Source organism: Pelobates fuscus, chromosome 8 (assembly GCF_036172605.1).
Source record: "Pelobates fuscus isolate aPelFus1 chromosome 8, aPelFus1.pri, whole genome shotgun sequence".
Taxonomy (NCBI): domain Eukaryota; kingdom Metazoa; phylum Chordata; class Amphibia; order Anura; family Pelobatidae; genus Pelobates; species Pelobates fuscus.
This window is the reverse complement of record NC_086324.1, coordinates 3,501,470-3,528,674: the sequence shown is the minus strand read 5'-3', so window position 1 is coordinate 3,528,674 and position 27,205 is coordinate 3,501,470. Positions and strand designations below refer to the sequence as shown.

At 43.8% G+C, this 27,205-nt stretch overlaps 2 protein-coding genes across 4 annotated transcripts in view; both read right to left on the bottom strand.

Annotated features, from left to right (window-relative positions):
• The window catches only part of STEAP3 (STEAP3 metalloreductase), a 215,547-nt gene that overhangs the window by 56,210 nt on the left and 132,132 nt on the right, over window positions 1–27,205 (bottom strand). The window lies entirely within an intron of this gene.
• On the bottom strand, window positions 552–27,205 carry TMEM37 (transmembrane protein 37). The gene is made up of 2 exons (XM_063428520.1): window positions 27,077–27,205; window positions 552–1,544 (listed from the first exon to the last, which is right to left on the bottom strand). The coding sequence occupies exons 1-2, from the start codon at window positions 27,095–27,097 to the stop codon at window positions 1,014–1,016; spliced, it is 552 nt and encodes a 183-aa protein (XP_063284590.1). The 5' UTR covers window positions 27,098–27,205; the 3' UTR covers window positions 552–1,013.

Genomic DNA, 27,205 nt, shown 5'->3' with positions numbered 1-27,205 from the left:
TGATCTATCCAGCATAGCGTATTAAAGGGGGTTATCACTCCCATTACCCCAGCCACATTATATCTGTGATCTATCCAGCATAGCGTATTAAAGAGGGTTATCACTCCCGTCACCCCCAGCCACATTCTATCTGTGATCTATCCAGCATAGCGTATTAAAGAGGGTTATCACTCCCATCACCCTCAGCCACATTATATCTATGATCTATCCAGCATAGCGTATTAAAGAGGGTTATCACTCCCATCACCCCCAGCCACATTCTATCTATGATCTATCCAGCATAGCGTATTAAAGAGGGTTATCACTCCCATCACCCCCAGCCACATTCTATCTATAATTCTGCCTTGCCTTTATCCCAATCCCTGTTAGATTGTCAGTCTGCCCTCATATACCCAGCTCTGCATGTTGGTGCTGTATCAATACATTCTGTGTGCAGCGCACTTTGTGTTCCCATATAACTGCCTCTAACATGTCTGAGTTATAATCATTGCTTTAATTCTCAACCGAGAAATAGAAAACTAGAAAAAAAAATAGAAAAATAATAAATCGAAGAAATAAGTAAATTATAATTCATCAGAGATTATCAATTGCACTTTTTTTTTTTCAAATAATGTTTTTTGTTTCCAAGAATTTCTGAATACTTAACCCCATCAGTGCTGGGAGGCAGGGGATCTCACTATTAAACAATCATCAAACAGTATTTTAAAATCTCTTTCTGGGCTCGAGTGCCACTGACACAGACTATGGCCCTGTACAACATGGGTTCCAGCTGCCCCAGTAATAATGTTTACCATGCCTATTGCCATGTGCTGATCCCTCATTAAGGGGGGCCATGGGAAATTTATGGCTGCCTCCATCTAACCTCCTCTGAGGTGCCACAGTCTCGCCCTTAGCCTGCCCACAATCCCAATTACTCTTAGTAAATAGCTCGGCTAAACCAGTCTGCTCCTATAAAGCCGGCACTGTGGTGGGCCTTTTCTCTCCTTTGTCTACCACGGAAAAAGTTTGGAGGGTCAGAGAGTCAGGTGGTTGACATAAAGGCCACTTATTCCATTGAGGAAGAAGAGGAAAACCCCCAGGAACTGGCACCAGAAGGCGAGGCTGAGTGAGCTGAAGGTGACGAAATCCCTGAGGAGTGCGATGTAGGTCAAGGTCCCTGAGGAGGACAGGAAGAAGGATATGAGGAGCAGGAGAGATCCCAGATTCCACTTCCCACGGGAATTACCATCCTCGCAGAGCTGGGACACCATCAGCAGCTCCAGTCCAAAAATGGCCACTACCACCGCCAAGCAAACAGCTGTCCGGACCAGCACCATCCCCTGGTTCAGCCCGGCCATCTCCGCATCACATTGTGGCTCTGCGGCCATCCTGCAGGTCTTCCACAGGTTGAAGGTCCTCTCTGCTGGATCCACGAGCCACTGTCCATCACACACGGAGATAGAAGACAGGACCACAGACATGGCGGCACTCAGCGTGATCAGCACACGCAGGAAGGTCTCAAAGAACATCTTGGGATCAAGTCGAGGACGCGAGGCCTTGTACATCTGCAAGAAAGGTCCCAAACATCAATAAAAGTTAATTAACAGGGAAATTGACAAAGAAAGAAATCTCTGTAAACCTACAGCCCGAGTGTTATCAAGGGAAATCACATTATACGGCTTATGTGGGATTAGAAAATAATAATAATAATAATATATTATTATTATTTATATAGCGCCATCAGGTTCCGTAGCGCTGTACAATGGGTGGACTAACAGACATGTAATTGTAACCAGACAACTGGACGTACAGGAACCGATAGGTAGAGGGCCCTGCTCAATGAGCTTTCATTCTAGAGGATATTGTGTGACTGCATCATAAAAAGGGACAACGTCTAGCCGCATAGTGATAGCGAGTTAGCCTCCATTACACACAGCCTCCACTACACACAGCCTCCATTACACATAGCCTCCATTACACACAGCCTCCACTACACACAGCCTCCACTACACATAGCCTCCACTACACACAGCCTCCACTACACACAGCCTCCACTACACACAGCCTCCATTACACACAGCCTCCACTACACACAGCCTCCATTACACACAGCCTCCATTACACACAGCCTCCATTACACACAGCCTCCATTACACAGAACCTCCATTACACATAGCCTCCACTACACACAGCCTCCATTACACACAGCCTCCACTACACACAGCCTCCATTACACACAGCCTCCACTACACACAGCCTCCATTACACACAGCCTCCATTACACACAGCCTCCATTACACATAGCCTCCACTACACAAAGCCTCCACTACACACAGCCTCCACTACACACAGCCTCCATTACACACAGCCTCCACTACACACAGCCTCCATTACACACAGCCTCCATTACACACAGCCTCCATTACACAGAGCCTCCATTACACATAGCCTCCATTACACATAGCCTCCATTTCACACAGCCTCCATTACACACAGCCTCCATTACACATAGCCTCCATTACACACAGCCTCCATTACACACAGCCTCCATTACACACAGCCTCCACTACACACAGCCTCCATTACACACAGCCTCCATTACACATAGCCTCCATTACACACAGCCTCCACTACACACAGCCTCCACTACACACAGCCTCCATTACACACAGCCTGCATTACACACAGCCTCCACTACACACAGCCTCCATTACACAGAGCCTCCATTACACACAGCCTCCATTACACAGAGCCTCCATTACACAGAGCCTCCATTACACATAGCCTCCATTACACACAGCCTCCATTACACACAGCCTCCATTACACAGAGCCTCCATTACACACAGCCTCCATTACACACAGCCTCCATTACACACAGCCTGCATTACACACAGCCTCCATTACACAGAGCCTCCATTACACATAGCCTCCATTACACACAGCCTCCATTACACACAGCCTCCATTACACATAGCCTCCACTAGACATAGCCTCCATTACACACAGCCTGCATTACACAAAGCCTCCATTACACACAGCCTCCATTACACACAGCCTCCATTACACACAGCCTGCATTACACACAGCCTCCATTACACACAGCCTGCATTACACATAGCCTCCATTACACACAGCCTGCATTACACAAAGCCTCCATTACACACAGCCTCCATTACACACAGCCTCCATTACACACAGCCTCCATTACACATAGCCTCCATTACACACAGCCTCCATTACACACAGCCTGCATTACACACAGCCTCCATTACACACAGCCTGCATTACACATAGCCTCCATTACACACAGCCTGCATTACACAAAGCCTCCATTACACACAGCCTCCATTACACACAGCCTCCATTACACACAGCCTCCATTACACACAGACTGCATTACACACAGCCTCCATTACACACAGCCTGCATTACACACAGCCTCCACTACACACAGCCTCCATTACACAGAGCCTCCATTACACACAGCCTCCATTACACATAGCCTCCATTACACACAGCCTGCATTACACAAAGCCTCCATTACACACAGCCTGCATTACACAAAGCCTCCATTACACACAGCCTCCATTACACACAGCCTCCATTACACACAGCCTCCATTACACACAGCCTGCATTACACAAAGCCTCCATTACACACAGCCTCCATTACACACAGCCTCCATTACACACAGCCTCCATTACACATAGCCTCCATTACACACAGACTGCATTACACACAGCCTCCATTACACACAGCCTGCATTACACACAGCCTCCACTACACACAGCCTCCATTACACAGAGCCTCCATTACACATAGCCTCCATTACACACAGCCTGCATTACACAAAGCCTCCATTACACACAGCCTGCATTACACAAAGCCTCCATTACACACAGCCTCCATTACACACAGCCTCCATTACACACAGCCTCCATTACACACAGCCTGCATTACACAAAGCCTCCATTACACACAGCCTCCATTACACAAAGCCTCCATTACACACAGCCTCCATTACACAAAGCCTTCATTACACACAGCCTCCATTACACACAGCCTCCATTACACATAGCCTCCATTACACACAGCCTGCATTACACACAGCATCCATTACACACAGCCTCCATTACACACAGCCTTCATTACACATAGCCTCCATTACATACAGCCTCCATTACACACAGCCTCCATTACACACAGCCTTCATTACACATAGCCTCCATTACACACAGCCTCCATTACACACAGCCTCCATTACACACAGCCTTCATTACACATAGCCTCCATTACACATAGCCTCCACTAGACACAGCCTCCACTAGATACAGAAAAGCCTTAACGGCGAAACGCGCGTCGGGTCGTTATTTGTATGGTGTGGCTTCTATGATGAGGGAAGACATGCTTTAATATATTCAGACTATACCACCCATACAAGATTTATTATTTTATTTTATATATATATTTATTTATTTCATTTGCACCTTTTTTTTCCCTCCTGCCTATATATACCATCTCCTACCTATATATACAATCTCCTACCTATATATACAATCTCCTGCCTATATTTACAATCTCCTGCCTATATATACCATCTCCTACCTATATACACAATCTCCTGCCTATATATACAAAATCTCCTGCCTATATATACACAATCTCCTGCCTATATATACCATCTCCTGCCTATATATACACAATCTCCTGCCTATATATACAATCTCCTGCCTATATATACCATCTCCTGCCTATATATACACAATCTCCTGCCTATATATACAATCTCCTGCCTATATATACACACAATCTCCTGCCTATATATACAATCTACTGCCTATATATACACCATCTCCTGCCTATATATACCATCTCCTGCCTATATATACAATCTCCTGCCTATATATACAATCTCCTGCCTAAATCTACACCATCTCCTGCCTATATATACAATCTCCTGCCTATATATACAATCTACTGCCTATATATACACCATCTCCTGCCTATATATACCATCTCCTGCCTATATATACAATCTCCTGCCTATATATACAATCTCCTGCCTAAATCTACACCATCTCCTGCCTATATATACAATCTCCTGCCTATATATACAATCTCCTGCCTATATATACACCATCTCCTGCCTATATACACCATCTCCTGCCTATATATGCAATATCCTGCCTATATATACCATCTCCTGCCTATATATACAATCTCCTGCCTATATATACAATCTCCTGCCTATATATACACCATCTCCTGCCTATATATACCATCTCCTGCCTATATACACCATCTCCTGCCTATATATGCAATCTCCTGCCTATATATACCATCTCCTGCCTATATATACAATCTCCTGCCTATGTATACCATCTCCTGCCTATGTATACCATCTCCTGCCTATATACACCATCTCCTGCCTATATATGCAATCTCCTGCCTATATATACACCATCTCCTGCCTATATATACACCATCTCCTGCCTATATATACCATCTCCTGCCTATATACACCATCTCCTGCCTATATATGCAATCTCCTGCCTATATATACCATCTCCTGCCTATATATACAATCTCCTGCCTATGTATACCATCTCCTGCCTATGTATACCATCTCCTGCCTATATACACCATCTCCTGCCTATATATGCAATCTCCTGCCTATATATACACCATCTCCTGCCTATATATACACCATCTCCTGCATATATATAACATCTCCTGCCTATATACACCATCTCCTGCCTATATATGCAATCTCCTGCCTATATATACCATCTCCTGCCTATATATACACAATCTCCTGCCTATATATATATATCTATCATCTCCTGCCTATATATACCATCTCCTGCCTATATATACAATCTCCTGCCTATATATACCATCTCCTGCCTATATATGCAATCTCCTGCCTATATATACACCATCTCCTGCCTATATATGCAATCTCCTGCCTATATATACCATCTCCTGCCTATATATACACAATCTCCTGCCTATATATACAATCTAGGTAAAACAGAATATATCTAGACCTATAAAAAAATAAAAGAAGAACAATAAATACAGGAGAGATATAAAAGATAAGGAGATCCAACTTTTTCCCATCAGAAATAAAAAAGACAGACGCAGTATGCAAAATTTCCATTTTAATTATAATAAAAGAAAGCCCATTAATACAACAAGAAATGATACTCATTTATCAAGAGAAACTAATGAGAATTATAAACAACATTCCCCGAAAAGAAACGTCACCCATTTGTCAAGGAAAAATGAGAATTATAGACAGCACTCCCCGATAAAAAGAGACAGATATGTCCCCATTTATAACCAGCAATCTAAATGGAATTTAAGAACACAAACGCAAAATGGAAATGGACCTAATAGAGTCGAGACACATCTAGAGAGAGAAACATCTCAAGATAGAGATTTTTTAGAGAGGGGGCGAGACCAAAAGGTCAAGAAAAAGGGCATAACACAATATTTCGCTCCAAAGCCCAACAGAATGGATTTAACCAACCGATTCACCCCATTAGTGGACCAAGACACACCAGGGAAAAGAAGGAGAATAAGTCCAGAGAGGGAGACTTAAATATAGACCAACGTGTGAAGGAGGAATCGATGGGCATTTTTAATATCTCGGAGATCAAATTAACCGAAGAGGAATGCCTAATTCTGAAAAAAGGCCTAAAATACACTCCAAACACCCCTCCAGACTCATTTCAGGTCTATATAGACCTTCAGAAATTCATCAGAAAATTGAGCATTAAAAGATTTTTTATCAAGAAGGAACTAGAGGATCCATTGGGACAGAATAGTAAATCTAATTATGAAACAAACCCGCACATGAAATTCAGACCTAAATCCACTTTCCAACCCCAAGACAAAGGCAGCCAAATAGAGGTTTTCAATAAAATGGTAACAAAAGATCTAGAAATGTTAACTAACAAAAAAGAGTTTTGTAATAATATGACCAAAAAAGAGATGGAAACCTTAGACCATCTGAAAAAAAGAGACGACATAGTCATTAAGAACTCAGATAAAGGGGGAGGGATAGTGGTTATGTCTATTGATTTTTACCTAGGAGAGGCCTATAGATTGTTAGGGGATACTACCACATATACCAAACTCTCTAGTAACCCTAATGTACCCTTTAAGGGCGAATTAAAAATATTACTGGAGAAAGCCGTAACTGACAACATAATCGATGCCAACATTTATGGGTTTCTTTTCCAAGAACATCCCAGAATCCCAACTTTTTACTTTCTCCCGAAAGTACATAAGTCCAAAACTAATCCACCTGGGAGACCCATAATAAGTGGCATCGATTCCCTCACATCCAAATTGTCACAATTTATAGACCACTCACTACAAAAATATGCCCAAGCAGCGAAGTCCTACTTAAAAGATACAAAACATCTATTACAAGAACTGGATTCGATCGAATGGTGCAAAGACTACATCTGGATTACGCTGGATGTTAGCTCTTTATATTCCGTAATAGATCATAAACAAGGGCTACAGGCCGTGAGGGAAAATCTCGAGGGAGATGAAACATTGGATCCCAAATTCAGGTTATTTTTACTTGAATCAATTGAGTTTATTTTGACACACAATTTTTTTATGTTCAATGATGATTTCTTTCTGCAAGTCAAGGGTACGGCTATGGGCACCAGGTTTGCCCCCAGTTATGCAAACATCTTTATGGACAGCTGGGAACGTTCATTCATTTGGACTGACAGTCCATTTGGGGCAAACCTGGTGCTCTGGCGTCGGTACATTGATGATATCCTTGTAATCTGGAAAGGGTCTGATGAACAACTTGATGATTTTTTCTCCTATCTCAACAACAACATGTTGTCCCTGGTGTTTACACCAATTTACAATCCAATAAGCATAGATTTTCTGGACCTGACAATCTTTATTGAAGATTCAGTAATAAAAACCAAGACCTTTTTTAAGCCCACAGATGTAAATAGTTTCATTCAATCAAATAGTGGACACCATCCCAAATGGCTCTCAGGAGTCCCCAAAAGCCAATTCACTAGGCTGAGACGGAACTGCACGAATGAAAAACTATATGAAGAGCAAGCAGACCTTTTGATTAAAAAGTTTGTAGAAAAAGGGTACAGAGAAGAGCATCTAAAGGCAGAGGCAGAAAAAATCAGGAATACCAATAGGGGGGACCTTTTGGTTGATAGATCCAAACCACTAATTAACAAAAGAAATCCCTTTGAGTACTCTTTTAACACGCAGTTTAACTCAAAAGCGTTTCACATCAACAAAATCTTTAAAAAACATTGGTCCATCCTTCAGCTTGATGAATTTTTGGGACGTAGAATACCAAATATTCCCAAAGTTATATATAGGAAAGGGAGAAATCTCTCGACACATCTCACACCTAGTTTTTTTAAATTACCTAATAAAACTGGAAGACATAACAGTAGAAAGGGTTTTTATACATGTGGGCAATGTAAAGCCTGCAAATTGAGACCAAGCCATATTGAAACCTTTAAAAGCACAACCACCGGAGAAGAATTTAAAATCAAAGGAAATATAACATGCGTATCCACCAATGTGGTATATTTACTCATGTGTGGCTGTGGGGCACAGTATGTGGGGAGAACCGGACGGAAAGCCAAAATACGTTTTTTGGAACATTTGAACAATATAAGGAAGGGGGTTCAGAACCATTCAGTCCCCACACACTGTAATCAGTGTCCCAGCTTCAGAACACATAGTCTGTCCTGGATTGTCATTGAACAAGTTGTTTTGGATGCAAGGGGAGGGGACATTATCACCAAACTTAGACAGAGGGAGGGATTCTGGATACATAGGCTCAAAACTTTACAACCACTAGGATTAAATGTGGATTTTGATTTGATTTGTTTTTTATAATTTATATATTTATAATTTATAATTTTTTCTATAACAATAATTTTTTCTATAACATCAATTTTTATTAATTTTATGCCTATAACCATATATTTTTATTTTTATTTTTATTTTTATTTTTATTTTTATTTTTATTTATTTTTTTATTTATTTATTTATTTATTTTGTGTATTTTTTATTTTGTATATTTTATTTTAAATATGTATATTTAATATGCATATTTTTGGCCAGTGACTCCAGAATCTTTCCCTTTGCCACCATCACCTCTTGCACAAACCTCCCCCCTTTTTCTGTTGCCCCCGTAATAAGCTTGTTTTTCTTATACATTTAAACAACATTATATACTTTTAACATGTAAATAAGAGAAGTGTGATTAAAACACACAACCCTATATATAGTATGAATTGCTCAGTAATGTTATAGAGCAGGAGATTTTAACATACTAATGGATAGCATTCAGGTCCTGATAGACCAATATTAGCTGTGGGAATAAAAAATCCTGATTCTATTATGCCTTAGACCAAATCAGATATGGGCTAGAAATAACATTGTATGTACAAAGAACGAAACAAACTTATCTACAATGATTGTACACTAACACTAACATGATGAAATTCTATTTTATTCAATTCCATTTTATTCTTTTCTGTTTGCATTATGGGGACCTTCTGATGTCGATATGTAAACCGGATGAAGTGGAACGCACGTGCGTTCCAGTGACGCACGTCCGCTCAGATGAGGAGGAAGTGGATGCTTCCGGGTCTATGGAGCGCACGTGCGTTCCACAAGCAGGATCCGGAACTCCATATATGGAGCGAATGAACAAACCGACACACAGCTGATCGGTTTTTCGAAAATTGGATTGAAATACCGGCGGGGAGACCTATATAAGGAAGTTGAAGCCCCCAGAGGGATTGAAGCACTACTCCTGAGGAAGTCTGGTGACCCAGACGAAACGCGTAGAGACTTGAGACTTTTTATTTGATTGGCATTTTATTATTTTATAACTGTATATCTGTTTTGCCTGCCTGACCTCTTTATAAGGACGTTTTGGCCCCACATTGATGGAAGAAAACAGAATCATTTTGATGAGCCTTTTTACTACTACTATATTGTAAGTGTAACCATTAAAAGCTGTGATTTTACTTTTCAAACAGTGTTGCACTATGATATTTTTTATCTTTTGCATGCTTAATCTACTATCCTAATTTCGAGGAATCTGGGGAGATCCACCAATTTGATGAGCTTGAAAAATACAGATATTCTGTAAGTGTGATATAAATCCAAGGGGACACTTATGGTCTAACGTTAATCCCCTATGAGCGCTTTCTTTTATTATTTTTTTATAGGTCTAGATATATTCTGTTTTACCTTATATGTACTGTGAGGATTGAGAGGAATCCTTTTGTTATATCCGACCATAAAAGGAAGTAACTATTCTTTTTATTCTTATTTTACACTGCACCTGGGTGGTCTTAATTTGTATTTGTATATATACAATCTACTGCCTATATATACAATCTCCTGCCTATATATACCATCTCCTGCCTATATATACAATCTCCTGCCTATATATATCATCTCCTGCCTATATATATCATCTCCTGCCTATATATACACAATCTCCTGCCTATATATACACAATCTCCTGCCTATATATACAATCCCCTGCCTATATATACCATCTCCTGCCTATATATACAATCTCCTGCCTATATATACAATCTCCAGCCTATATATACCATCTCCTGCCTATATATACAATCTCCTGCCTATATATACACAATCTCCTGCCTATATATACAATCTACTGCCTATATATACACAATCTCCTGCCTATATATACCATCTACTACCTATATATACCATCTCCTGCCTATATATACAATCTACTGCCTATATATACAATCTCCTGCCTATATATACCATCTCCTGCCTATATATACAATCTCCTGCCTATATATATCATCTCCTGCCTATATATACACAATCTCCTGCCTATATATACACAATCTCCTGCCTATATATACAATCCCCTGCCTATATATACCATATCCTGCCTATATATACAATCTCCTGCCTATATATACAATCTCCAGCCTATATATACCATCTCCTGCCTATATATACAATCTCCTACCTATATATACAATCCCCTGCCTATATATACCATCTCCTGCCTATATATACAATCTCCTGCCTATATATACAATCTCCAGCCTATATATACCATCTCCTGCCTATATATACAATCTCCTGCCTATATATACAATCTCCAGCCTATATATACCATCTCCTGCCTACATATACAATCTCCTGCCTATATATACACAATCTCCTGCCTATATATACAATCTACTGCCTATATATACAATCTCCTGCCTATATATACCATCTCCTACCTATATATACCATCTCCTGCCTATATATACAATCTCCTGCCTATATATACACAATCTCCTGCCTATATATACACACAATCTCCTGCCTATATATACACAATCTCCTGCCTATATATACAATCCCCTGCCTATATATACAATCTCCAGCCTATATATACCATCTCCTGCCTATATATACACCATCTCCTGCCTATATATACACAATCTCCAGCCTATATATACACAATCTCCAGCCTATATATACCATCTCCTGCCTATATATACCATCTCCTGCCTATATATACAATCTCCTACCTATATATACAATCTCCAGCCTATATATACCATCTCCTGCCTATATATACACAATCTCCAGCCTATATATACCATCTCCTGCCTATATATACCATCTCCTGCCTATATATACAATCTCCAGCCTATATATACCATCTCCTGCCTATATATACCATCTCCTGCCTATATATACACAATCTCCTGCCTATATATACACAATCCCCTGCCTATATATACCATCTCCTGCCTATATATACACAATCTCCTGCCTATATATACACAATCTCCTGCCTATATATACACAATCTCCTGCCTATATATACAATCTCCAGCCTATATATACCATCTCCTGCCTATATATACAATCTCCTGCCTATATATACCATCTCCTGCCTATATATACAATCTCCTGCCTATATATACAATCCCCTGCCTATATATACCATCTCCTGCCTATATATACCATCTCCTGCCTATATATACACCATCTCCTGCCTATATATACCATCTCCTGCCTATATATACAATCTCCTGCCTATATATACCATCTCCTGCCTATATATACACAATCTCCTGCCTATATATACACACAATCTCCTGCCTATATATACACAATCTCCTGCCTATATATACAATCCCCTGCCTATATATACAATCTCCAGCCTATATATACCATCTCCTGCCTATATATACACAATCTCCAGCCTATATATACACAATCTCCAGCCTATATATACACAATCTCCAGCCTATATATACCATCTCCTGCCTATATATACCATCTCCTGCCTATATATACAATCTCCTGCCTATATATACAATCCCCTGCCTATATATACAATCTCCAGCCTATATATACCATCTCCTGCCTATATATACACAATCTCCAGCCTATATATACCATCTCCTGCCTATATATACCATCTCCTGCCTATATATACAATCTCCAGCCTATATATACCATCTCCTGCCTATATATACCATCTCCTGCCTATATATACACAATCTCCTGCCTATATATACACAATCTCCTGCCTATATATACACAATCCCCTGCCTATATATACCATCTCCTGCCTATATATACACAATCTCCTGCCTATATATACACAATCTCCTGCCTATATATACACAATCTCCTGCCTATATATACAATCTCCAGCCTATATATACCATCTCCTGCCTATATATACAATCTCCAGCCTATATATACCATCTCCTGCCTATATATACAATCTCCTGCCTATATATACCATCTCCTGCCTATATATACCATCTCCTGCCTATATATACAATCTCCTGCCTATATATACAATCCCCTGCCTATATATACCATCTCCTGCCTATATATACCATCTCCTGCCTATATATACACCATCTCCTGCCTATATATACCATCTCCTGCATATATATACAATCTCCAGCCTATATATACCATCTCCTGCCTATATATACCATCTCCTGCCTATATATACACAATCTCCTGCCTATATATACACAATCTCCTGCCTATATATACACAATCTCCTGCCTATATATACAATCCCCTGCCTATATATACCATCTCCTGCCTATATATACTCAATCTCCTGCCTATATATACACAATCTCCTGCCTATATATACACAATCTCCTGCCTATATATACAATCCCCTGCCTATATATACAATCTCCAGCCTATATATACAATCTCCAGCCTATATATACCATCTCCTGCCTATATATACACCATCTCCTGCCTATATATACACAATCTCCAGCCTATATATACCATCTCCTGCCTATATATACCATATCCTGCCTATATATACAATCTCCTGCCTATATATACAATCCCCTGCCTATATATACAATCTCCAGCCTATATATACCATCTCCTGCCTATATATACACAATCTCCAGCCTATATATACCATCTCCTGCCTATATATACCATCTCCTGCCTATATATACCATCTCCTGCTTATATATACAATCTCCTGCCTATATATACAATCCCCTGCCTATATATACCATCTCCTGCCTATATATACCATCTCCTGCCTATATATACCATCTCCAGCCTATATATACCATCTCCTGCCTATATATACACCATCTCCTGCCTATATATACACAATCTCCAGCCTATATATACCATCTCCTGCCTATATATACCATCTCCTGCCTATATATACAATCCCCTGCCTATATATACAATCCCCTGCCTATATATACCATCTCCTGCCTATATATACCATCTCCTGGCTATATATACACAATCTCCTGCCTATATATACCATCTCCTGCCTATATATACACAATCTCCAGCCTATATATACCATCTCCTGCCTATATATACCATCTCCTGCCTATATATACAATCTCCTGCCTATATATACAATCCCCTGCCTATATATACAATCTCCAGCCTATATATACCATCTCCTGCCTATATATACACAATCTCCAGCCTATATATACCATCTCCTGCCTATATATACCATCTCCTGCCTATATATACCATCTCCTGCCTATATATACAATCTCCTGCCTATATATACAATCCCCTGCCTATATATACCATCTCCTGCCTATATATACCATCTCCTGCCTATATATACCATCTCCTGCCTATATATACACAATCTCCTGCCTATATATACCATCTCCTGCCTATATATACACAATCTCCAGCCTATATATACCATCTCCTGCCTATATATACCATCTCCTGCCTATATATACAATCTCCTGCCTATATATACAATCCCCTGCCTATATATACCATCTCCTGCCTATATATACCATCTCCTGCCTATATATACACAATCTCCAGCCTATATATACCATCTCCTGCCTATATATACCATCTCCTGCCTATATATACCATCTCCTGCCTATATATACCATCTCCTGCCTATATATACAATCTCCTGCCTATATATACCATCTCCTGCCTATATATACCATCTCCTGCCTATATATACCATTAGACTGGCAGCATTTGTATCTGTTGCGAGCAGTTACATTGGCTGTTATTGTGTATCTAACTACCACTGACTCGCAGAGTGATATTATTCAATTCTTATTATTATTTCTTGATGTTATCCAAATAATAGGGTTCTATTTCTTTATTACTTTATTTCTTTTTTCCTTATGTGATTTGGGAGTTTTATTTACTCTGCTTATTTTTATTTTTTATTACATACATTTTTTACACTATATTAATAAAAAGTTATGTTTTAGCTGGGTTACTCGTATTTCAGAAGAGTTCACCTACTATGGCTCACCATTTTGCTTATTTTCTCTATTCTTTTGTCCACTAGACACAGCCTCCATTACAAACCGCCTCCATTACACACAGCCTCCATTACACACAGCCTGCATTACAAACAGCCTGCATTACAAACAGCCTCCATTACACACAGCCTCCATTACACACAGCCTGCATTACACACAGCCTGCATTACACACAGCCTCCATTACAAACAGCCTCCATTACACACAGCCTCCATTACACACAGCCTGCATTACAAACAGCCTCCATTACACACAGCCTGCATTACACACAGCCTCCATTACACACAGCCTCCATTACAAACAGCCTCCATTACACACAGCCTCCATTACACACAGCCTGCATTACAAACAGCCTCCATTACACACAGCCTGCATTACACACAGCCTCCATTACACACAGCCTCCATTACAAACAGCCTCCATTACACACAGCCTCCATTACACACAGCCTGCATTACAAACAGCCTCCATTACACACAGCCTCCATTACACACAGCCTGCATTACACACAGCCTCCATTACACACAGCCTCCATTACACACAGCCTGCATTACACACAGCCTCCATTACACACAGCCTCCATTACACACAGCCTCCATTACACACAGCCTCCATTACAAACCGCCTCCACTAGACACAGCCTCCATTACAAACCGCCTCCACTAGACACAGCCTCCATTACACATAGCCTCCATTACACACAGCCTCCATTACACAAAGCCTCCATTACAAACAGCCTCCACCAGACACAGCCTCCATTACACAAAGCCTCCATTACAAACAGCCTGCATTACACACAGCCTCCATTACACACAGCCTCCACCAGACACAGCCTCCATTACACAAAGCCTCCATTACAAACAGCCTCCACCAGACACAGCCTCCATTACACAAAGCCTCCATTACACACAGCCTCCACCAGACACAGCCTCCATTACACAAAGCCTCCATTACAAACAGCCTCCACCAGACACAGCCTCCATTACACAAAGCCTCCATTACAAACAGCCTCCATTACACAAAGCCTCCATTACCAACAGCCTGCATTACACACAGCCTCCATTACACACAGCCTCCACCAGACACAGCCTCCATTACAAACAGCCTCCACTAGACACAGCCTCCACTAGACACAGCCTCCATTACACACAGCCTCCATTACACAAAGCCTCCATTACACACAGCCTCCATTACAAACAGCCTCCACTAGACACAGCCTCCACTAGACACAGCCTCCATTACACAAAGCCTCCATTGCACACAGCCTCCATTACACAAAGCCTCCATTACACACAGCCTCCACTAGACACAGCCTCCATTACACACAGTCTCCATTACAAACAGCCTCCACTAGACACAGCCTCCATTACACACAGCCTCCATTACACACAGCCTGCATTACAAACAGCCTCCATTACACACAGCCTGCATTACACACAGCCTCCATTACACACAGCCTGCATTACAAACAGCCTCCATTACACACAGCCTCCATTACACACAGCCTCCATTACACACAGCCTGCATTACACAAAGCCTCCATTACACACAGCCTCCATTACACACAGCCTCCATTACACATAGCCTCCATTACACACAGTCTCCATTACAAACAGCCTCCACTAGACACAGCCTCCATTACACACAGCCTCCATTACACACAGCCTGCATTACACACAGCCTCCATTACAAACAGCCTCCATTACACACAGCCTCCATTACACACAGCCTCCATTACACACAGCCTGCATTACAAACAGCCTCCATTACACACAGCCTGCATTACACACAGCCTCCATTACAAACAGCCTCCATTACACACAGCCTCCATTACACACAGCCTGCATTACAAACAGCCTCCATTACACACAGCCTCCATTACACACAGCCTGCATTACACACAGCCTCCATTACACACAGCCTCCATTACACACAGCCTCCATTACACACAGCCTGCATTACACACAGCCTCCATTACACACAGCCTCCATTACACACAGCCTCCATTACACACAGCCTCCATTACAAACCGCCTCCACTAGACACAGCCTCCATTACACACAGCCTCCATTACACACAGCCTCCATTACACAAAGCCTCCATTACAAACAGCCTCCACCAGACACAGCCTCCATTACACAAAGCCTCCATTACAAACAGCCTGCATTACACACAGCCTCCATTACACACAGCCTCCACCAGACACAGCCTCCATTACACAAAGCCTCCATTACAAACAGCCTCCACCAGACACAGCCTCCATTACACAAAGCCTCCATTACACACAGCCTCCACCAGACACAGCCTCCATTACACAAAGCCTCCATTACAAACAGCCTCCACCAGACACAGCCTCCATTACACAAAGCCTCCATTACAAACAGCCTCCATTACACAAAGCCTCCATTACCAACAGCCTGCATTACACACAGCCTCCATTACACACAGCCTCCACCAGACACAGCCTCCATTACAAACAGCCTCCACTAGACACAGCCTCCACTAGACACAGCCTCCATTACACACAGCCTCCATTACACAAAGCCTCCATTACACACAGCCTCCATTACAAACAGCCTCCACTAGACACAGCCTCCACTAGACACAGCCTCCATTACACAAAGCCTCCATTGCACACAGCCTCCATTACACAAAGCCTCCATTACACACAGCCTCCACTAGACACAGCCTCCATTACACACAGTCTCCATTACAAACAGCCTCCACTAGACACAGCCTCCATTACACACAGCCTCCATTACACACAGCCTGCATTACAAACAGCCTCCATTACACACAGCCTGCATTACACACAGCCTCCATTACACACAGCCTGCATTACAAACAGCCTCCATTACACACAGCCTCCATTACACACAGCCTCCATTACACACAGCCTCCATTACACACAGCCTGCATTACACACAGCCTCCATTACACACAGCCTGCATTACACACAGCCTCCATTACACACAGCCTCCATTACACACAGCCTGCATTACACACAGCCTCCATTACACACAGCCTGCATTACAAACAGCCTCCATTACACACAGCCTCCATTACACACAGCCTGCATTACACACAGCCTCCATTACACACAACCTGCATTACAAACAGCCTCCATTACACACAGCCTCCATTACACACAGCCTGCATTACACACAGCCTGCATTAGACAGAGCCTCCATTACACACAGCCTCCATTACACAAAGCCTTCATTACAAACTGCCTCCATTACAAACAGCCTCCATTACACAAAGCCTCCATTACAAACAGCCTCCACTAGACACAGCCTCCATTACACACAGCCTCCATTACACAAAGCCTCCATTACACACAGCCTCCATTACACTCAGCCTCCATTACACACGGCCTCCATTACACAAAGCTTCCATTACACACAGCCTCCATTACACTCAGCCTCCATTACACACAGCCTCCATTACACACAGCCTCCATTACACACAGCCTGCATTACACACAGCCTCCATTACACACAGCCTGCATTACAAACAGCCTCCATTACACACAGCCTCCATTACACACAGCCTGCATTACACACAGCCTCCATTACACACAGCCTGCATTACAAACAGCCTCCATTACACACAGCCTCCATTACACACAGCCTCCATTACACACAGCCTGCATTACAAACAGCCTCCATTACACACAGCCTCCATTACACACAGCCTCCATTACACACAGCCTGCATTAGACAGAGCCTCCATTACACACAGCCTCCATTACACAAAGCCTTCATTACAAACTGCCTCCATTACAAACAGCCTCCATTACACAAAGCCTCCATTACACACAGCCTCCATTACACACAGCCTCCATTACACAAAGCCTTCATTACAAACTGCCTCCATTACACAAAGCCTCCATTACACACAGCCTGCATTACACACAGCCTCCACTAGACACAGCCTCCATTACACAAAGCCTCCATTACAAACAGCCTCCACTAGACACAGCCTCCATTACACACAGCCTCCATTACACTCAGCCTCCATTACACAAAGCCTCCATTACACACAGCCTCCATTACACAGAGCCTCCATTACACACAGCCTCCATTACAGAAAGCCTCCATTACACACAGCCTCCATTACACACAGCCTCCATTACACAGAGCCTCCATTACACAAAGCCTCCATTACACACAGCCTCCATTACACACAGCCTCCATTACACTCAGCCTCCATTACACTCAGCCTCCATTACACACAGCCTCCATTACACATAGCCTCCATTACACACAGCCTCCATTACACTCAGCCTCCATTACACACAGCCTCCATTACACACAGCCTCCATTACACACAGCCTCCATTACACTCAGCCTCCATTACACACAGCCTCCATTACACTCAGCCTCCATTACACACAGCCTCCATTACACTCAGCCTCCATTACACACAGCCTCCATTACACTCGGCCTCCATTACACTCGGCCTCCATTACACACGGCCTCCATTACACACAGCCTCCATTACACTCAGCCTCCATTACACTCAGCCTACATTACACACAGCCTCCATTACACTCAGCCTCCAATACACACAGCCTCCATTACACTCAGCCTCCATTACACACAGCCTCCATTACACTCAGCCTCCATTACACACAGCCTCCATTACACTCAGCCTCCATTACACACGGCCTCCATTACACACAGCCTCCATTACACACAGCCTCCATTACACACAGCCTCCATTACACACAGCCATCACCACACACAGTCTCTCTTACATATCTATGTTACAGTATAAACAAACCATCAGACTGACCATTTCCTGCTTTCTATTTAACCAGACAGGGTGAAATAAACTGTGCACCAATGGTACTGACCCCATCTGATATCTGATATATTATAGTACAGATATATAATAACACAGTTATATTATAGTACAGGCAGAAAATAGTGTAAAGATAAATAACACAGATAATATATTAATAAAGTGTACTGACTCCCAGTGTGTTGAGATATATAGTAACACAGATGTATAATAACACAGATATATAATAATACAGTGTACTGACCCCATCAGATATATTATAACACAGATCTATAATAACACAGATATATTACAGATATATAACACAGATAATATAATAATACAGTGTACTGACCCCATCAGATATATTATAACACAGACAATATAATAACACAGATATATAATAATACAGATAATATATTAATAACATGTACTGACCCCCAGTGTGTTGAGATATATAGTAACACAGATATATTACAGATATATAATAACACAGATAATATTATAATAATACAGTGTACTGACCCCATCAGATATATAATAACACAGATATATTACAGATATATAATAACACAGATCTATTACAGATAATATAATAACACAGATATATTACAGATATATAATAACACAGATATATTACAGATATATAATAACACAGATAATATAATAATACAGTGTACTGACCCCATCAGATATATAATAACACGGTGTGTGGAGATATATAATAACACTGCTGACTGAGGCTGTTGTTGACATACAGATTTTGTTGTTAAATTATCATGTGATTTCCCAGAAGCAGTAAAAAAACACTGAATGAGACAAACAATGAGGGCGGTCCATAGTTTGTTATATCTCCCAATGCCAGTGTTAAAGGAACCTCCAAATATAAAATACTTCAAGCATTTTCTGTGTCTGGAGACTGTCAGTTTTCACAATTTAAAAAAGTCAGTGTATTGTGTAGGGTGCAGTGTGTGAATGTGGGGGTGTATTACTGCAGTGAGGCAGTGTGTTTGAATGTGGGGGTGCATTACTGCAATGAGGCAGTGTGTTTGAATGTGGGGGTGTATTACTGCAGTGAGGCAGTGTGTTTGAATGTGGGGGTGTATTATTGCAGTGAGGCAGTGTGTTTGAATGTGGGGGTGTATTACTGCAGTGAGGCAGTGTGTTTGAATGTGGGGGTGTATTATTGCAGTGAGGCAGCGTGTTTGAATGTGGGGTTGTATTTATGCAGTGAGGCAGCGTGTTTGAATGTGGGGGTGTATTATTGCAGTGAGGCAGTGTGTTTGAATGTGGGGGTGTATTACTGCAGTGAGGCAGTGTGTTTGAATGTGGGGGTGTATTACTGCAGTGAGGCAGTGTGTTTGAATGTGGGGGTGTATTTATGCAGTGAGGCAGTGTGTTTGAATGTGGGGTTGTATTACTGCAGTGAGGCAGTGTGTTTGAATGTGGGGGTGTATTATTGCAGTGAGGCAGTGTGTTTGAATGTGGGGGTGTATTACTGCAGTGAGGCAGTGTGTTTGAATGTGGGGGTGTATTACTGCAGTGAGGCAGTGTGTTTGAATGTGGGGGTGCATTACTGCAATGAGGCAGTGTGTTTGAATGTGGGGGTGTATTACTGCAGTGAGGCAGTGTGTTTGAATGTGGGGGTGTATTATTGCAGTGAGGCAGTGTGTTTGAATGTGGGGGTGTATTACTGCAGTGAGGCAGTGTGTTTGAATGTGGGGGTGTATTATTGCAGTGAGGCAGCGTGTTTGAATGTGGGGTTGTATTTATGCAGTGAGGCAGCGTGTTTGAATGTGGGGGTGTATTATTGCAGTGAGGCAGTGTGTTTGAATGTGGGGTTGTATTACTGCAGTGAGGCAGTGTGTTTGAATGTGGGGGTGTATTTTTGCAGTAAGGCAGTGTGTTTGAATGTGGGGGTGTATTACTGCAGTGAGGCAGTGTGTTTGAATGTGGGGGTGTATTTTTGCAGTAAGGCAGTGTGTTTGAATGTGGGGGTGTATTTATGCAGTGAGGCAGTGTGTTTGAATGTGGGGGTGTATTTATGCAGTGAGGCAGTGTGTTTGAATGTGGGGGTGTATTTATACAGTGAGGCAGTGTGTTTGAATGTGGGGGTGTATTTATGCAGTGAGGCAGTGTGTTTGAATGTGGGGGTATATTTATACAGTGAGGCAGTGTGTTTGAATGTGGGGGTGTATTATTGCAGTGAGGCAGTGTGTTTGAATGTGGGGATGTATTTAAGCAGTGAGGCATGGTGTTTGAATGTGGGGGTGTATTACTGCAGTGAGGCAGTGTGTTTGAATGTGGGGGTGTATTACTGCAGTGAGGCAGTGTGTTTGAATGTGGGGGTGTATTACTGCAGTGAGGCAGTGTGTTTGAATGTGGGGGTGTATTATTGCAGTGAGGCAGTGTGTTTAAATGTGGGGGTGTATTTTAGCAGTAAGGCAGTGTGTTTGAATGTGGGGCTGTATTTATGCAGTGAGGCAGTGTGTTTGAATGTGGGGGTGTATTACTGCAGTGAGGCAGTGTGTTTGAATGTGGGGGTGTATTTATGCAGTGAGGCAGTGTGTTTGAATGTGGGGGTGTATTTATGCAGTGAGGCAGTGTGTTTGAATGTGGGGATGTATTTAAGCAGTGAGGCAGTGTGTTTGAATGTGGGGGTGTATTTATGCAGTGAGGCAGTGTGTTTGAACGTGAGGTCTATTTATGCAAAACCCTCAAATCAGGACTGTCCTGCCGAAATCAGGAATATAATCGGGTACATGATGCAGTGATTCAGTGTGTTGCAATGTGGGATGTATATATCTAGTGATGTTCCATCACCCGCTAGCCTCCTCCGTTGCACCACCCGGTGCCCTCCTCCATTCTATCACCCAGTATCCTCCTCGGTTCCATCACCCAGTTCCCTACTCGGTTCCATCACCCAGTTCCCTCCTCGGTTCCATCACCCAGTACCCTCCTCAGTTCCATCACCCAGTACCCTCCTCGGTTCCATCACCCAGTACCCTCCTCCATTCTGTCACCCAATACCCTCCTCCATTCTATCACCCAGTTCCCTCCTCGGTTCCATCACCCTGTTCCCTCCTCGGTTCCATCACCCAGTTCCCTCCTCGGTTCCATCACCCAGTACCCTCCTCCATTCTATCACCCAGTACCCTCCTCCATTCTATCACCCAGTTCCCTCCTCGGTTCCATCACCCAGTGCCCTCCTCCATTCTATCACCCAGTACCCTCCTCCATTCTATCACCCAGTACCCTCCTCAATTCTCACCCAGTACCCTCCTCCATTCTATCACCCAGTACCCTCCTCCATTCTATCACCCAGTACCCTCCTCCATTCTATCACCCAGTACCCTCCTCCATTCTATCACCCAGTTCCCTCCACGGTTCTATCATCCAGTACCCTCCTCCATTCTATCACCCAGTACCCTCCTCCATTCTATCACCCAGTACTCTCCTCCATTCTATCACCCAGTACCCTCCTCCATTCTATCACCCAGTACCCTCCTCCATTCTATCACCCAGTACCCTCCTCCATTCTATCACCCAGTTCCCTCCTCCATTCTATCACCCAGTACCCTCCTCCATTCTATCACCCAGTTCCCTCCTCCATTCTATCACCCAGTACCCTCCTCCATTCTATCACCCAGTACCCTCCTCCATTCTATCACCCAGTTCCCTCCTCCATTCTATCACCCAGTACCCTCCACCATTCTATCATCCAGTTCCCTCCTCCATTCTATCACCCAGTACCCTCCTCCATTCTATCACCCAGTACCCTCCTCCATTCTATCACCCAGTTCCCTCCTCCATTCTATCACCCAGTACCCTCCTCCATTCTATCACCCAGTTCCCTCCTCCATTCTATCACCCAGTACCCTCCTCCATTCTATCACCCAGTACCCTCCTCCATTCTATCACCCAGTTCCCTCCTCCATTCTATCACCCAGTACCCTCCTCCATTCTATCACCCAGTACCCTCCTCCATTCTATCACCCAGTTCCCTCCTCCATTCTATCACCCAGTACCCTCCTCCATTCTATCACCCAGTTCCCTCCTCCATTCTATCACCCAGTTCCCTCCTCCATTCTATCACCCAGTACCCTCCTCCATTCTATCACCCAGTACCCTCCTCCATTCTATCACCCAGTACCCTCCTCCATTCTATCACCCAGTACCCTCCTCCATTCTATCACCCAGTACCCTCCTCCATTCTATCACCCAGTTCCCTCCTCCATTCTATCACCCAGTACCCTCCTCCATTCTATCACCCAGTTCCCTCCTCCATTCTATCACCCAGTACCCTCCTCCATTCTATCACCCAGTACCCTCCTCCATTCTATCACCCAGTTCCCTCCTCCATTCTATCACCCAGTACCCTCCTCCATTCTATCACCCAGTTCCCTCCTCCATTCTATCACCCAGTACCCTCCTCCATTCTATCACCCAGTACCCTCCTCCATTCTATCACCCAGTACCCTCCTCCATTCTATCACCCAGTACCCTCCTCGGTTCCATCACCCAGTTCCCTCCTCGGTTCTATCACCCAGTACCCTCCTCGGTTCTATCACCCAGTACCCTCCTCGGTTCTATCACCCAGTTCCCTCCTCGGTTCTATCATCCAGTACCCTCCTCCATTCTATCACCCAGTTCCCTCCTCCATTCTATCACCCAGTACCCTCCTCCATTCTATCACCCAGTACCCTCCTCCATTCTATCACCCAGTACCCTCTTCGGTTCTATCACCCAGTTCCCTCCTCGGTTCTATCACCCAGTACCCTCCTCCATTCTATCACCCAGTACCCTCCTCCATTCTATCACCCAGTACCCTCCTCAATTCTCACCCAGTACCCTCCTCGGTTCTATCACCCAGTACCCTCCTCCATTCTATCACCCAGTACCCTCCTCCATTCTATCACCCAGTTCCCTCCTCGGTTCCATCACCCAGTTCCCTCCTCCATTCTATCACCCAGTTCCCTCCTCGGTTCTATCACCCAGTTCCCTCCTCGGTTCTATCACCCAGTTCCCTCCTCGGTTCTATCACCCAGTACCCTCCTCCATTCTATCACCCAGTACCCTCCTCCATTCTATCACCCAGTACCCTCCTCAATTCTCACCCAGTACCCTCCTCGGTTCTATCACCCAGTACCCTCCTCCATTCTATCACCCAGTACCCTCCTCCATTCTATCACCCAGTTCCCTCCTCGGTTCCATCACCCAGTTCCCTCCTCCATTCTATCACCCAGTTCCCTCCTCGGTTCTATCACCCAGTTCCCTCCTCGGTTCTATCACCCAGTTCCCTCCTCGGTTCTATCACCCAGTTCCCTCCTCGGTTCTATCACCCAGTTCCCTCCTCCATTCTATCACCCAGTTCCCTCCACGGTTCTATCACCCAGTTCCCTCCTCGGTTCTATCACCCAGTTCCCTCCTCGGTTCTATCACCCAGTTCCCTCCTCGGTTCTATCATCCAGTTCCCTCCTCGGTTCTATCACCCAGTACCCTCCTCCATTCTATCACCCAGTTCCCTCCTCGGTTCTATCACCCAGTTCCCTCCTCGGTTCTATCACCCAGTACCCTCCTCCATTCTATCACCCAGTACCCTCCTCCATTCTATCACCCAGTTCCCTCCTCGGTTCTATCACCCAGTTCCCTCCTCGGTTCTATCACCCAGTTCCCTCCTCGGTTCTATCACCCAGTTCCCTCCTCCATTCTATCACCCAGTTCCCTCCACGGTTCTATCACCCAGTTCCCTCCTCGGTTCTATCACCCAGTTCCCTCCTCGGTTCTATCACCCAGTTCCCTCCTCGGTTCTATCATCCAGTTCCCTCCTCGGTTCTATCACCCAGTACCCTCCTCCATTCTATCACCCAGTTCCCTCCTCGGTTCCATCACCCAGTTCCCTCCTCCATTCTATCACCCAGTACCCTCCTCCATTCTATCACCCAGTACCCTCCTCCATTCTATCACCCAGTTCCCTCCTCGGTTCTATCACCCAGTTCCCTCCTCGGTTCTATCACCCAGTACCCTCCTCCGTTCTATCATCCAGTTCCCTCCTCGGTTCTATCACCCAGTACCCTCCTCCATTCTATCACCCAGTTCCCTCCTCCATTCTATCACCCAGTACCCTCCTCCATTCTATCACCCAGTTCCCTCCTCGGTTCTATCACCCAGTACCCTCCTCCGTTCTATCATCCAGTTCCCTCCTCGGTTCTATCACCCAGTACCCTCCTCCATTCTATCACCCAGTTCCCTCCTCCATTCTATCACCCAGTACCCTCCTCCATTCTATCACCCAGTTCCCTCCTCGGTTCTATCACCCAGTTCCCTCCTCGGTTCTATCACCCAGTTCCCTCCTCGGTTCTATCACCCAGTTCCCTCCTCCATTCTATCACCCAGATCCCTCCTCCATTCTATCACCCAGTTCCCTCCTCCATTCTATCACCCAGTACCCTCCTCCATTCTATCACCCAGTTCCCTCCTCGGTTCCATCACCCAGTTCCCTCCTCCATTCTATCACCCAGTACCCTCCTCCATTCTATCACCCAGTACCCTCCTCCATTCTATCACCCAGTTCCCTCCTCGGTTCTATCACCCAGTTCCCTCCTCGGTTCTATCACCCAGTACCCTCCTCCGTTCTATCATCCAGGTCCCTCCTCGGTTCTATCACCCAGTACCCTCCTCCATTCTATCACCCAGTTCCCTCCTCGGTTCTATCACCCAGTACCCTCCTCCGTTCTATCATCCAGTTCCCTCCTCGGTTCTATCACCCAGTACCCTCCTCCATTCTATCACCCAGTTCCCTCCTCCATTCTATCACCCAGTACCCTCCTCCATTCTATCACCCAGTTCCCTCCTCGGTTCTATCACCCAGTTCCCTCCTCGGTTCTATCACCCAGTTCCCTCCTCGGTTCTATCACCCAGTTCCCTCCTCCATTCTATCACCCAGTTCCCTCCTCCATTCTATCACCCAGTTCCCTCCTCCATTCTATCACCCAGTACCCTCCTCCATTCTATCACCCAGTTCCCTCCTCGGTTCTATCACCCAGTTCCCTCCTCGGTTCTATCACCCAGTTCCCTCCTCGGTTCTATCACCCAGTTCCCTCCTCCATTCTATCACCCAGTTCCCTCCACGGTTCTATCATCCAGTGACCTTACACTAACAAATAGCTAATAACAAGGAGCTCAATGATTTTTGATAAAAGGTTAAAAACTAGAATAAAGAAGAGATACATGCCTCAGTTTTCCATGCGGACAGCTGCATTTAAAGAAATATCCTATCACCACCTGGGTCCATGTCCTCCTCACTCTAGCACACACCATAAAGAATTGCCCCCATGAGGCAGTTTGTGCCCTTTTCTCCCTGTCTCTCAGCCAAATCTACATGTCTGGTCTGTATGTCCCCCTAGCTGTGAATGGGTTAACAGTGCCAGGCTTTCTTACCTGCACCGATATGGCAGCCATGCCGAGTGCTCGCTTCTGCAGCTAATGGCAGAGTAAAGTCCTTTGTGGGACAGACATTATCTGCAGATTACATGGGTTGGGAGCAGAACTTGCTGAATCAGCAGCACT